Source organism: Myotis yumanensis, unplaced genomic scaffold (genome assembly GCF_028538775.1).
Source record: "Myotis yumanensis isolate MYYU_CA2020_CCGP unplaced genomic scaffold, mMyoYum1.0.hap1 SCAF_3, whole genome shotgun sequence".
Taxonomy (NCBI): domain Eukaryota; kingdom Metazoa; phylum Chordata; class Mammalia; order Chiroptera; family Vespertilionidae; genus Myotis; species Myotis yumanensis.
Genome location: NW_027223754.1, coordinates 212244781 through 212256502, shown reverse-complemented (window position 1 = coordinate 212256502; position 11722 = coordinate 212244781). Strand labels below are relative to the sequence as shown.

Here is an 11722-nt window from a genome sequence, read left to right as displayed (position 1 = left end):
AGGGGGCGCCAGGGAGGGCCCCTCTGGAGAGAGTGGGTTCCCTTAGGCACCAGCGGGTCCTCCGGGAGCAGAGCCTGGGTCCTCCCAGCAGGTTGTAATTTAGTATTTTTTTAGCTGCCTAGCTCCCAGGCGGCCATTCTCCATGGTTACAGTTCTAACATCCCAGGGACAGTGATGCCTCCGTGACTTCCGCTGGGGACGGTGGCAGCAGGACCAGGTGAGTGTGAAGGTGTGGCCGCCATCAGGGTCACCTCGGCGTCCCCTGCCCTCCTCCCCGCAGCTGCCTCTCCCCGGCCTGTGACACTGGCCGCCAGCCACTCCTGTCCTGGTTTGGAACTGGGGATGGGGGTTGGGGGTGGGATGTCGGGGGGCCCACCCTCCTCTGTTCCTCACGATTACTCATCCACAGCTGTGACTGCCCCGTTCCCAGTGGCTCCCGCCCATGAAACCCCGGGCCTCAGTCCATGGGGGCCCCAGCCCCACACAGCGCTGTGCGGGCTCCTCACCGCTGCCTATCCCACTGCGGCTGCCAGGTGCCAGGTGAGCAGCGCTGGGTGGGGATCGTGCGGCCGGTGCCAGCATTGCCGCCCACCAGAGGCAGCGACAGCCGTGGTAGGGTTCTTTCTTGGAAAAAATCCCAGCGGCCTGTTCCCACCACACGGCGTTCTCCTAGAATCCCAGCGGCCTGTTCCCACCACACGGCGTTCTCCTAGAATCCCAGGCCTGTTCCCACCATGGGGCATTCTCCTAGAATCCCAGCGGCCTGTTCCCACCACAAGACTTTCTCCTAGAATCCCAGCGGCCTGTTCCCACCACAGAGCATTCTCCTAGAATCCCAGCGGCCTGTTCCCACCACAGGGCATTCTCCTAGAATCCCAGCGGCCTGTTCCCACCACAGGGCGTTCTCCTAGAATCCCAGCGGCCTGTTCCCACCGCAGGGCGTTCTCCTAGAATCCCAGCGGCCTGTTCCCACCGCAGGGCGTTCTCCTAGAATCCCAGCGGCCTGTTCCCACCGCAGGGCGTTCTCCTAGAATCCCAGCGGCCTGTTCCCACCACAGGGCATTCTCCTAGAATCCCAGCGGCCTGTTCCCACCACAGGACGTTCTCCTAGAATCCCAGCGGCCTGTTCCCACCACAGGGCGTTCTCCTAGAATCCCAGCGGCCTGTTCCCACCGCAGGGCGTTCTCCTAGAATCCCAGCGGCCTGTTCCCACCGCAGGGCGTTGTCCTAGAATCCCAGCGCCTGTTCCCACCACACGGCGTTGTCCTGGAATCCCAGCGGCCTGTTCCCACCATGGGGCATTCTCCTAGAATCCCAGCGGCCTGTTCCCACCACAGGGCATTGTCCTAGAATCCCAGCGGCCTGTTCCCACCGCAGGACGTTCTCCTAGAATCCCAGCGGCCTGTTCCCACCACAGGGCACTGTCCTAGAATCCCAGGCCTGTTCCCACCACGGGGCGTTCTCCTAGAATCCCAGCGGCCTGTTCCCACCGCAGGGCGTTCTCCTAGAATCCCAGTGGCCTGTTCCCACCACAGGGCGTTGTCCTAGAATCCCAGGCCTGTTCCCACCACAGGGCGTTCTCCTAGAATCCCAGCGGCCTGTTCCCACCGCAGGGCGTTCTCCTAGAATCCCAGCGGCCTGTTCCCACCACAGGGCGTTGTCCTAGAATCCCAGGCCTGTTCCCACCACAGGGCGTTCTCCTAGAATCCCAGCGGCCTGTTCCCACCGCAGGGCGTTCTCCTAGAATCCCAGCGGCCTGTTCCCACCACAGGGCGTTGTCCTAGAATCCCAGGCCTGTTCCCACCATGGGGCATTCTCCTAGAATCCCAGCGCCTGTTCCCACCACAGGGCGTTGTCCTGGAATCCCAGGCCTGTTCCCACCATGGGGCATTCTCCTAGAATCCCAGCAGCCTGTTCCCACCGCAGGGCATTCTCCTAGAATCCCAGCGGCCTGTTCCCACCACAGGACGTTCTCCTAGAATCCCAGCGGCCTGTTCCCACCGCAGGGCGTTCTCCTAGAATCCCAGCGGCCTGTTCCCACCACAGGGCACTGTCCTAGAATCCCAGCGGCCTGTTCCCACCACAGGGCGTTGTCCTAGAATCCCAGCGGCCTGTTCCCACCACAGGGCGTTGTCCTAGAATCCCAGCGGCCTGTTCCCACCACAGGACATTCTCCTAGAATCCCAGCGGCCTGTTCCCACCACAGGGCGTTCTCCTATAATCCCAGCGGACTGTTCCCACCACAGGACGTTCTCCTAGAATCCCAGAAGGCTGTTCCCACCACAGGGCATTCTCCTAGAATCCCAGCGGCCTATTCCCACCACACGGCGTTCTCCTAACGGCCTGGGCTTCGGAGCCTTGGGGCACGCGGGCCCCAGCACACACGGATGGTGTCGGCTTCCAGCGGTCGCGGGCAGGCAGGTCAACAACACAGCTGGGGTTTGAGTAGCTTTTATTTAATATCCAGAAACCCAAAGTAAACAGTGCTTGAAACGGTTATAAACACAATAAAACACTGGCCCGCAGAGGGGAGGAGGAAGGATCCCGTTGCTTTAGAACAGCACAGCTCTTCGTCACATCCAATTGAAACGCGGGGCAGGCGCTGGCTGGCGCTTGCATAATCCCTGTGGTTGTTAAAGGGGAAACGGAGCCTCAGGCAGGCGCCCGAGGTCGGGGGGTGGGGGGAGGGACAAAGACGCATCCCCTGGGCCTGGAGAGCCGGCCTGGCGCTCACTGGGTTCCTGTGCTGAGGGCCCCTCGACAGAGAAACGCCGCTCCCTGGGCATGTGCAACCCCGAAGACGCCCAGCTTCCCTGGCCTGAACTCACGCCCGGACAACTACGTCCCCAGGCCAACGAGACGATGGACTCATTCCCCAAGCAGAGCTCACCCTTCTTATTTTGATTGATTTTTAGGGAGAGGAAGGAAGAGGGAGAGAAACATCAATGTGAGAACAACACATCCATCAGCTGCCTCCTGCACGCCCCCTACTGGGGACTGCACCCTGACGGGGAATCAAACCTGGGACCTTTGGGTGCACGGGACGATGCCCAAACAACCGAGCCACACGGGCCAGGGCCACCGACTTCCGCCTGGGACAGGCCCCCAGTGCACCCGTCCAGGCCACACTGTGAGTTTGGACTCACACTGGAAAGAGGAACAAGGAAAAATGAAACGGTGCAGCCGAAGGGGGCCTTGGCAGGCGTGAGGCACTCCCACACCTTTGAACCAACTCGGAAAAGTAATTCAGTGAAATATCACACCCTCCCGGGAACCATGGGCTCAGTCAGCGCTGCGAGGCCATCGCCGGGGAGTCCGTTCCCCATCTCACTGTTCCTTTCCCTCTCCCACCGGCCTCCACGTGGGCCAAGGAACCCGCACAGCTGCCCACCGGGCAGGCCGCCCAAGGCTGCCTCCTCCCCGCATGGCCCCAGGGACGGGTGAGCACGCCAGGTGGGTGGGCCTCCCGCCCCAGGGGCTGTGATGAAGGCGGCACTGACTGTCCCAGCTCAGCCACGTGCCCGTACCGCCCTGCCATGCCATGCACCCCACCGGAGACCACCTTACTTATTCCTGTCCCCCCTGACAGCCACCTCCATGAACAGGCCCTGAGCCCACCCAGCCTGCATGCGGCCGGCCGAGATGGGATGCTGCCCCTTTCCCAAATCTCCAGCAGCGACAGCCCACTGAACAGCAGCCACTTCTCCACAGCCTGTGCCCTGCGGAAGGCGAACCTCAAAGAGAAAGGGGGGAGGAGGCTGATTGCAGGGGCCGCCCCGGGGTTCGCACGCACATCATAAACCCCAGCTGGGGCGCTGGGGCAGAGTTTGGGGGCTGAGCCCCAGCACACAGCCACCGGAGCCCCAGCGGAGCCGCCCCATCTCTCCCCTGTGCCACGGTGAGCAAGGGGTGAGCAGCACGGAGGCGGGTGAGCAGTATCTCCTGCAGGTGCCCCAGGGGAGGTGCCAAGACTCGGGGATCGAGAGGAAAGCCTCGCTCCCTCGAGGAGGGGCTGCCGTGGCCCCCGGACTCACGGGCTGGAGCCCTAACCCCCAGGGCCTCCGACAGGGCAGCCTGAGGCGATGCCGGTGAAACTAGGTCACATGGCTGGGGGTGGCCCAGCATGACTAGGGTCCTTATAAGAAGGAATCAGGGCACACACACACACACACACACACACACAGAGGGACACCGGGAGGACTGGGGAGGACAGGTGTCTGCAGGCCAAGGAGGGAGGCTCCGAAGGAACCGACGCTGCCCGCCTGGCGCTCGGGCTCCCGGGCCAGGGCTGAGGGAATAAACTCTGTCGGCGGAGCTGCCCAGTCTGCGGCTCTGTCGCGGCCGGAGCGAAGGGATACACCTGCTTTTGACGTTTCTAAACTGCATCCCACGGCCCCGCTCCCACCGGCCCACCGGCAGCAGAAGCAGATGCGTCCCCTGGGCAGGTCCCCCTCCCTGGGCGGCGGGCGGCGGGGCCTCTGGGCCTCAGAAGTTTGTGCAAACACGAGATGAACACAACACGGAGCGGCCACGAAGCAGGAACGTGAGGGGTCATTCCTGCCACAGCAAAGGCTTCTGGGACCTGAGTGGAGTTTTTAAAACTGCAAAACGCTCTTTACTAAGAAGTGCGCTCCCAGGAGGTCCCGCCAAGATGGGACCCCTTGGCGGGCGACGCCTGGGACCCCTAATTGTGCCGTCAGATGGAACGCGGGCGCCCCTCCCGGGGCTGACGGGCCTGGGTTCCGGCATTTTTCCTTTCATCGTCTGATCCAGGCCGACAGCCGCTGACTCAGCCGGGAGCCCAGAGAAGCGAGGCCTCAGAACCCTGCAGCTCACAGACACGGGCAGGAGGTCAGGGCGACAACCCCGGAAGGTGGGGGGAGCAGGGAGAGGGCGGGCTGCTGGGGAGCGCAGGGCGTCGCCGCGCGTCACTCTGCGTTCTTGTACTTGTTGAACAGGTTGTAGAGGACCCGCAGGGTGGACTTGAGGTCCAGGCTCACCACGTCTGCAGAGGAAGCAGGGAGGAGCGTTAGGGAGACGCACCTGGGGCCTGGCTGGCGCTGGGGCCTGGGCCTGGCGTGGCTGCAGCGGAGCACCACCCGGGCCGCTCTGGGCAGCGCATCCCAGACACAGGCCTCCCACGAGCCCCCGGCCGCCACCTGTGCGATGAGCCCTGGGGTGGCCAGCACAGGTGCCCTTCCGTCCCCTTGGGACTCGCATGGGGACTAGTGTGACGACCGGCGACGTCTGCGTGGAGTGGGGTCTACAGCAGCCGAGGACATTCGCTGGGGACCACACACCACGGGCTCACCTGCGCCAGGACCACGGGTGCCGGGGCCGGCCTCCTGGGGCGGGCAGGTGGCAGCTGCCATCCGCCCCTGAAGTTGGGCACGTGGTGTGGCCTGCCCAGGACACTGGGGCATGTCAGCTCCCTCTGGGGCCCAGCAAGTGCGGGCGCCTGCGGTGGTGGGAAGGGCACCGGTCCTGGGACTCGGGCACCGGGTTCTGGTCCTCGCATACCCTGTGACCTCAGACAGGTGCCCTGGCCCAGGGGGCGGGGGGGCTGTGGTTCATGGGTCACGGGATGGCTTTTCTGTCCCTGATGGGCATCGGGAGAGGAATGAACACATCCCGCCAGAGCTCACGCTGGGCTGAGGACAGCGATTCTCAAAGTGGGTTCCCCGGACCCGGGGCATTGGCGTCACCTGGAAACTTGTTACAAATGGGACTTGTCGGGCCCATCCCTCAGCCCTGAATCGGGATCTGTCCTTGGAGAAGCCCTTCTGGGATTCAGACGCCCCTCGAGTCAGACAACCCTGGAGTGGGCCACTGAGCACAGCGGCCGGGAAGGGGCGGCGAGGGGGCCTCACCGGGCCCTGGCCTCAGCCCCTCGTGGGGCGTGAACGCCCGCCTCCCTGCTCACGAGCATCGCCGTTCGCTGGCCATGGGGACACCGCCCGACAGCCTCTGAGGCAGCAAAGCCAGCCTCTGCCGTCCTTCAGGCCATGACGCAATCCCCGCCCCAGCACCGGCCCCGAGACACCATAAACCCCGAGGCCCGTGGCAGAGGCCACGGCTCTGGGTCACGTGGTTACTAAAGACCGGGCACTGGTGGCTCCGTCAGCGCAGCCCGCCTGGTTCCCAAAGCCGGGAGCACGGGCCACGGGGCATGGACACCCGGGTCAGCACAGCCGGCCTGTGAGCCACCAGCTCAGAGTCTGCCCTCAGGGGGCCCCCAGCCACCCTCCCTGCCGCCCGCCTCCCCAGGGCACCGGATGGGCCTTACCTTCTGGCCGGGCCTTGGGCTTCTGGAGCCCCCCGTCCAGCATCAGCTCAAAGGCGAAGGACACGTTGTGGACCTGCAAGGGAGCTGGGTTAACGCCAGGGCCACGCTGCCCAGCCCGCCCGCTCCCCCCACGCTCCTCTGAAAGGACAGAGGGAGCCAGCGTGGACAGAGTGGTCTCTAATGACCAAGGCCCCAGGGCACCCGGCCCAGGGCACGGCGGGCAGACGTCTGTTGAGGCAGCACAGACTCACTTAGTGGTCCTTCCTCCCCTCACCAGTGATCAGGGGCGGCTGGGAGACGCAGGGGTGAAGGCAGGGAGCCTGTCCCTGGGGGCTCGGGGTCCCTGTGTGTCTGCCCCAGGCCCTGGCACATCCACAGGATGAGAAGTGACAGTGGCCCCATTTTACAGATGAGGAAACCGAGGCTCGGAGGAGACAAGTCACTTCCCAGAGGTGCCGGGCCCTGGGCCCTGTCCTCAGCGCAGAGCAGCCCTTCACCTCCCCCCGCCCCCAACCATCAGCTGACCACCATCCAGATCGGCTCATCAGCACACGCACAGCGGACCATGGGTCCAGGCGGAGACAGGACGGGGAGAGGGAGAGTCAGGTAAGGTACCAGCCTGACTTGGGAACCGAAAGCAGCCTTCCCCGCCAGCTCCCACGCACAGGCGAAGGCGAACGGGATGGGAATGAGCGGCCTCCTCCTCCAGCCAGGGCAGCAAAGGTGTCGGAGGGGAAGGCGGGCAGGGGGACGGCACCCAGCTGCTGGCACAGGGCCTCGCCCAGGCCGCCTGCTAGCCTCGCCATTCTCCCCAGCGGTCTCATTCCTCTGAACCAAGAAAAACTCTCTCCCCAGCAATGCTTCTGCCACCAGCCAAGCTGGGCCCGCAGGGCACGAGCCTCGTCTCCAGCGGTGCCCTTGTGGCCGGGACGTCACACGGCACCGTTTCCTGCCGGTTCCGCAGCTCGGCTGGGTCCCCTGCCTTCTCCCTCACACTCCCATTCACATGGCCTCACTGCTCCATCTCGGGGCGGGGCCGGCTGGGTCCCCTGCCCTCTCCCTCACACTCCCATTCACGTGGACTCACTGCTCCATCTCGGGGCGGGGCCGGATGGTGCTGGGCCGCGCCAGCAGCCCACCAGGTGCGGCGGGCAGACTGATATGCACTAGCTCAACTTCGAAGGTTCCCCTGGCTGCCCGCCTCTCTGACTCGTGGGCCTAGCACTTTGGGGAAATGACATGACAGATGCCCACGCGTCCAAAGCAATATGGTCAGTCCATTTGCCAAGTTTCCAAGGCGGCTAAATGCTGCGGCGGCTGGACTTCAGGAAGCCCAGGCGGGAGGCGAACGGCCCGGCCCCCCAGCGCGGGGCACGGACGGAGAGCCAGCAACCCAAACGTCAAGGTTAGGCCCTTGAACCAAACAATCCTATTCAGGGAATTTTGCGAGACACAATCCACAGGAATGAAAATATATATATATAGCTGTATATATACTCAAAGAAGATGCCTTGTTTTCATAGGGATAAAACAGGACTGCGTTGGTTGGGCAAGAGCGGGGGACAGGAGGCCGCGGCCCCATGGCCACGCCACGGGCTCGGCACCACCCTAAGCACGGCTCCTGGGAGCTGGGGGAGCAGCAGGGGACCCAGCTGTGACGCCCGCGTGGCACGTACAGGGGACGGGCGGGCAATTGCACCAACACTGACCACGATTACTAAGGACGATCTTGTCGGGAGGGAAATACCCGGGAGAGAACAAGGCACCGGCCCCGAGTTGGGTTTCCTTCTTTCACGTGGGCCCCGTGGAACCGCGAGCCCACCCGTGGTGCAGCTTCATGTCTGCAGAGCACCCGGCCCCAGAGAGGGCTGCGGGGCCCCTGACCGTGTGGCGGAGACGCGCGTACCTTCTGGTCGAAGCTGTCTGGGGTCAGGTAGAAGTTGTGCAGGGGCACGAAGTAGTCCTCCAGCAGGCCCATGAGCAGAACCAGGTACACGCCGTCTGCAAACTACAGGAAACACGTGGTGACGCTGTGGCTCACGCACAGAGTGGCACGGCTACATGTCCACTCAAGAGGAGGAACCAGGCCTGGCCGGCGTGTCTCAGTGGGTCAGCACTGACCCATGAACCAGGAGGTCAGGGTTCAATTCCCGGTCAGGGCACATGCCCGGGCTGCGGGCTGGATCCACAGTGTGGGGCGTGCAGGAGGCAGCTGATCAATGATTCTCTCTCATCATTGATGTTTCTCTCTCTCTCTTTCCCTCTCCCTTCCTCTCCGAAATCAATAGAAATATATCGAAAGGGAAAACAAACAGCTGTGCAGTGTGATCCAGTGCCATCTAGGAAATACATTTATGGACATAAAATACCTAGAAAAATGTCCATTGCACCGTGAACTACAGTGACCCCTGGAGAGGACGATGGAGGGACAGGGGGGAGGGAGGAGGGAGGGTTTCTGCCTGTCAGTTGGTATACTTCCGCACTGTTAACCTATCAGACAGCAGGTAAGCGGCGGCCGTGTGTGCACGTTAGCAAGGCGCTGAAATAATCAACGCATTCGCGCACAACCCACACGCAAACCGGGCGCTCGCTTCCCCACACAGACCCGCTGCCCGCGAGGACGGCCCGCGAGGAGGGAGGTCTGGAAGGAGCCCTGGCACAGATGGCATTGCGGGCGTTTTCTTTGTTCTGCTTATCTGCCGCCTCAGACTTCCCGACAATGAACCTGAATTACTTTTTTAATTAGAAAAGCAAATGAGAAACTAGCGAGAGCGGAGTGAATGCAATCAGCCGGCTTCAGCGGGTCAGCTGCGCGAGGAGCCGGAGCCAGGCCTCGCGGCTCCAGACTCCGGCGCTAATCCCGGGGAAATGAGATTTTGTCTTGACGCCCGCCGACCGCTGGGAACTCATCCCACGGTGCTATTTGCGTTTTGAGTGGGAGTTGGGGGGGGGGGGCCTTGACCAATTCAGAGGCGAGCGATGCTGCCCCCCTCACAGCCTAAAGCCCCCGTGTTCTATGCTGCGTTCTGACATCAAGGAAGCCAGTCCAGAGATGTCATTCAGCCGGCCCCGCGGAAGAGAGGACACACGTAGGGTCTGCACTGTGTGCAGCGGTGCGGTGCGTGCACGTTGCCTGTTTGCGAGATGAGTCCTCTCTCTACCGGTATCCATGTTGCCTTATCGGATCCAAAACCCTGCAGATGTCACACGCATCACTAACACGAGACATCAAACGTGAAAAGAGCCCTGGCCCGTGGCTCCGTGTTTAGAGCAACAGCCCAGGCACCGAACGGTCTTGGGTTCAATTCCCAGTGAAGAGCAGGCACCTGGGTTGCAGGTTCGACCCCAGGCCCCGGCCAGGGCGTGCGCAGGAGGCAACCAATCAACGTGTCTCTCCCACATCAACGTTTCTCTCTCGGTGTCTCTCCCTCTCCCTTCCACTATCTCTAAAAAAAACCAATGGAAAACTATCCTCGGGTGAGGATTAATAACAACAATAGATATATATATACTGTCGAGCCCTCCCACCCCGAACACGGCTTGGGTCAGTACTAAAAAATGTTTGCAGGGGTCACCAGCCCTGCCTCTGCTGGGACTTTCGCCTCCGGAACTGGGAGAGGCTAGATGTCTGTTGTCTAAACCAGCGGTCGCCCACCTTTCTGACCTCACGGACCACCAGGGGTCCGCGGACCACCGGTTGGTGACCGCTGGTCTAAGCCACTCAGTTTGTGAGCTTTGCTCTGACGGCCCCAGGAAAGAAAGACGGAGGGTCTGAGACGGCGGGGGTGGCTGGGCTGGAGCTGCAGGGGGGGCGTTCCTGCCGGACGAACACGATGGCACCTGGTTTGCTCACGGGGCCCCCTAGGATCGGAGCCCTCCCACCCAGAACACACTCACCTGGGTCTCCAGTTCTGTCACCTCCAAATTCAGCTTGTTTAGGTGCTTGTTCACGAAGGTGATGAGAGACTGCGGAGCAAAGGGACAGGGGCTGAGGCCAGCTCCCCCCGCGACAAAGGGACAGGGGCTGAGACCAGCTCCCCCCGCGGCAAAGGGACAGGGCCTGAGACCAGCTCCCTCCGGGAAAGGGACAGGGGCTGAGACCAGCTCCCCCCGCGGCAAAGGGACAGGGCCTGAGACCAGCTCCCTCCGGGAAAGGGACAGGGGCTGAGACCAGCTCCCTCCGGGAAAGGGACAGGGGCTGAGACCAGCTCCCCCCGCGGCAAAGGGACAGGGGCTGAGACCAGCTCCCCCCGGGAAAGGGACAGGGGCTGAGACCAGCTCCCCCCGGGAAAGGGACAGGGGCTGAGACCAGCTCCCTCCGGGAAAGGGACAGGGCCTGAGACCAGCTCCCCCCGCGGCAAAGGGACAGGGGCTGAGACCAGCTCCCCCCGCAGAGACAAAGGGACAGGGGCTGAGACCAGCTCCCCCCGGGAAAGGGACAGGGCCTGAGACCAGCTCCCTCCGGGAAAGGGACAGGGGCTGAGACCAGCTCCCTCCGGGAAAGGGACAGGGGCTGAGACCAGCTCCCGCCCGGGGTCAATGGGACGCGTCCAGCCCTGGCTTTTGGAAACACTTCCCAAATTGCCTCTATTTACTGAAATAAAAAGCTGGTGTTTAGAACACCCAGGCCCCGCAGGACCCCTGGCAGAGAGGTCACTGGACTTTTCAATGTGCCCTGGGCGCCACCTGGGCCACGGAAGATAGAAAACAGGCTGCCTAGGCCGCAGCCTCCCAGTTTCAGTAAACAGGTCCGCGGGCGTGGTCCCGGGAGGCGGGCGTTTGTACGCCTGTCACCTGTGAACTTCCTCAGCCTTGACAGCCAGCTTTCCTGGAACTCAATCCCGCCCCCGCCCACCCTACCCCTGGACGCGAGGGCCTTTCCACAATCCTTCTGCTCGGTTTTACGGAGCAGCCACCACGTGCCACCCTCTGCTGGGTGCTGGGGACACGGGCCAGCAGGCCAGAGCCCACCCGGAGACCTGTGACATGATCCTCCGTGCACACACCCAGCGACGGGGACGGAGAAATCGAGAGACATGGCCAAGGAGGGGAAGGAGACGGGAGGCTGGTGAGGGGCTCACGGGAGAGGCGCGTGGCTCCCGCCCTGGAGGTGGGGGCAGAGAGGGGCTTTGCGCTGGGCCGGGGGGTGGGGGTTGGGGGCGTTCAGGAGGGGAGGGGTGGGCAGGGCAGGCCCGGCCACAAAGATGAGTGCGAACCCTTCGGGACCTAAAGGCCGCGGCCGGATGTGGGTGGATGGGACAGAGAAGGAGGGGTGACTGGAAAGACCTGGACAGGGGGGCAGGGTCCCCTGCAGTTAAGTCTGGGGTACAGGGAACCCCTCACAGCAGCTCAGGGTGGGGGCTGGAAGCGGGAAGCTGTCGGGCAATGAAAGGACTTTGTCTTGTTCGGTGCTAAGCAGCCAGTGCCCAAGACGTC

General features: G+C 63.1%; 1 protein-coding gene across 1 annotated transcript in view; it reads right to left on the bottom strand.

The window, feature by feature from the left end:
* Positions 1-2435: 2435 nt before the first annotated feature.
* The window catches only part of PARVB (parvin beta), a 66021-nt gene continuing 56734 nt past the window's right edge, over positions 2436-11722 (bottom strand). The window contains exons 10-13 of the mRNA XM_070411269.1: positions 10184-10252; positions 8193-8294; positions 6287-6359; positions 2436-5005 (exon numbers count right to left, since the gene is read on the bottom strand). Of these exons, the coding sequence (XP_070267370.1) occupies positions 4929-5005; positions 6287-6359; positions 8193-8294; positions 10184-10252 (321 nt within the window). The 3' untranslated portion in view covers positions 2436-4928. The remainder of the gene's footprint in view (positions 5006-6286; positions 6360-8192; positions 8295-10183; positions 10253-11722) is intronic.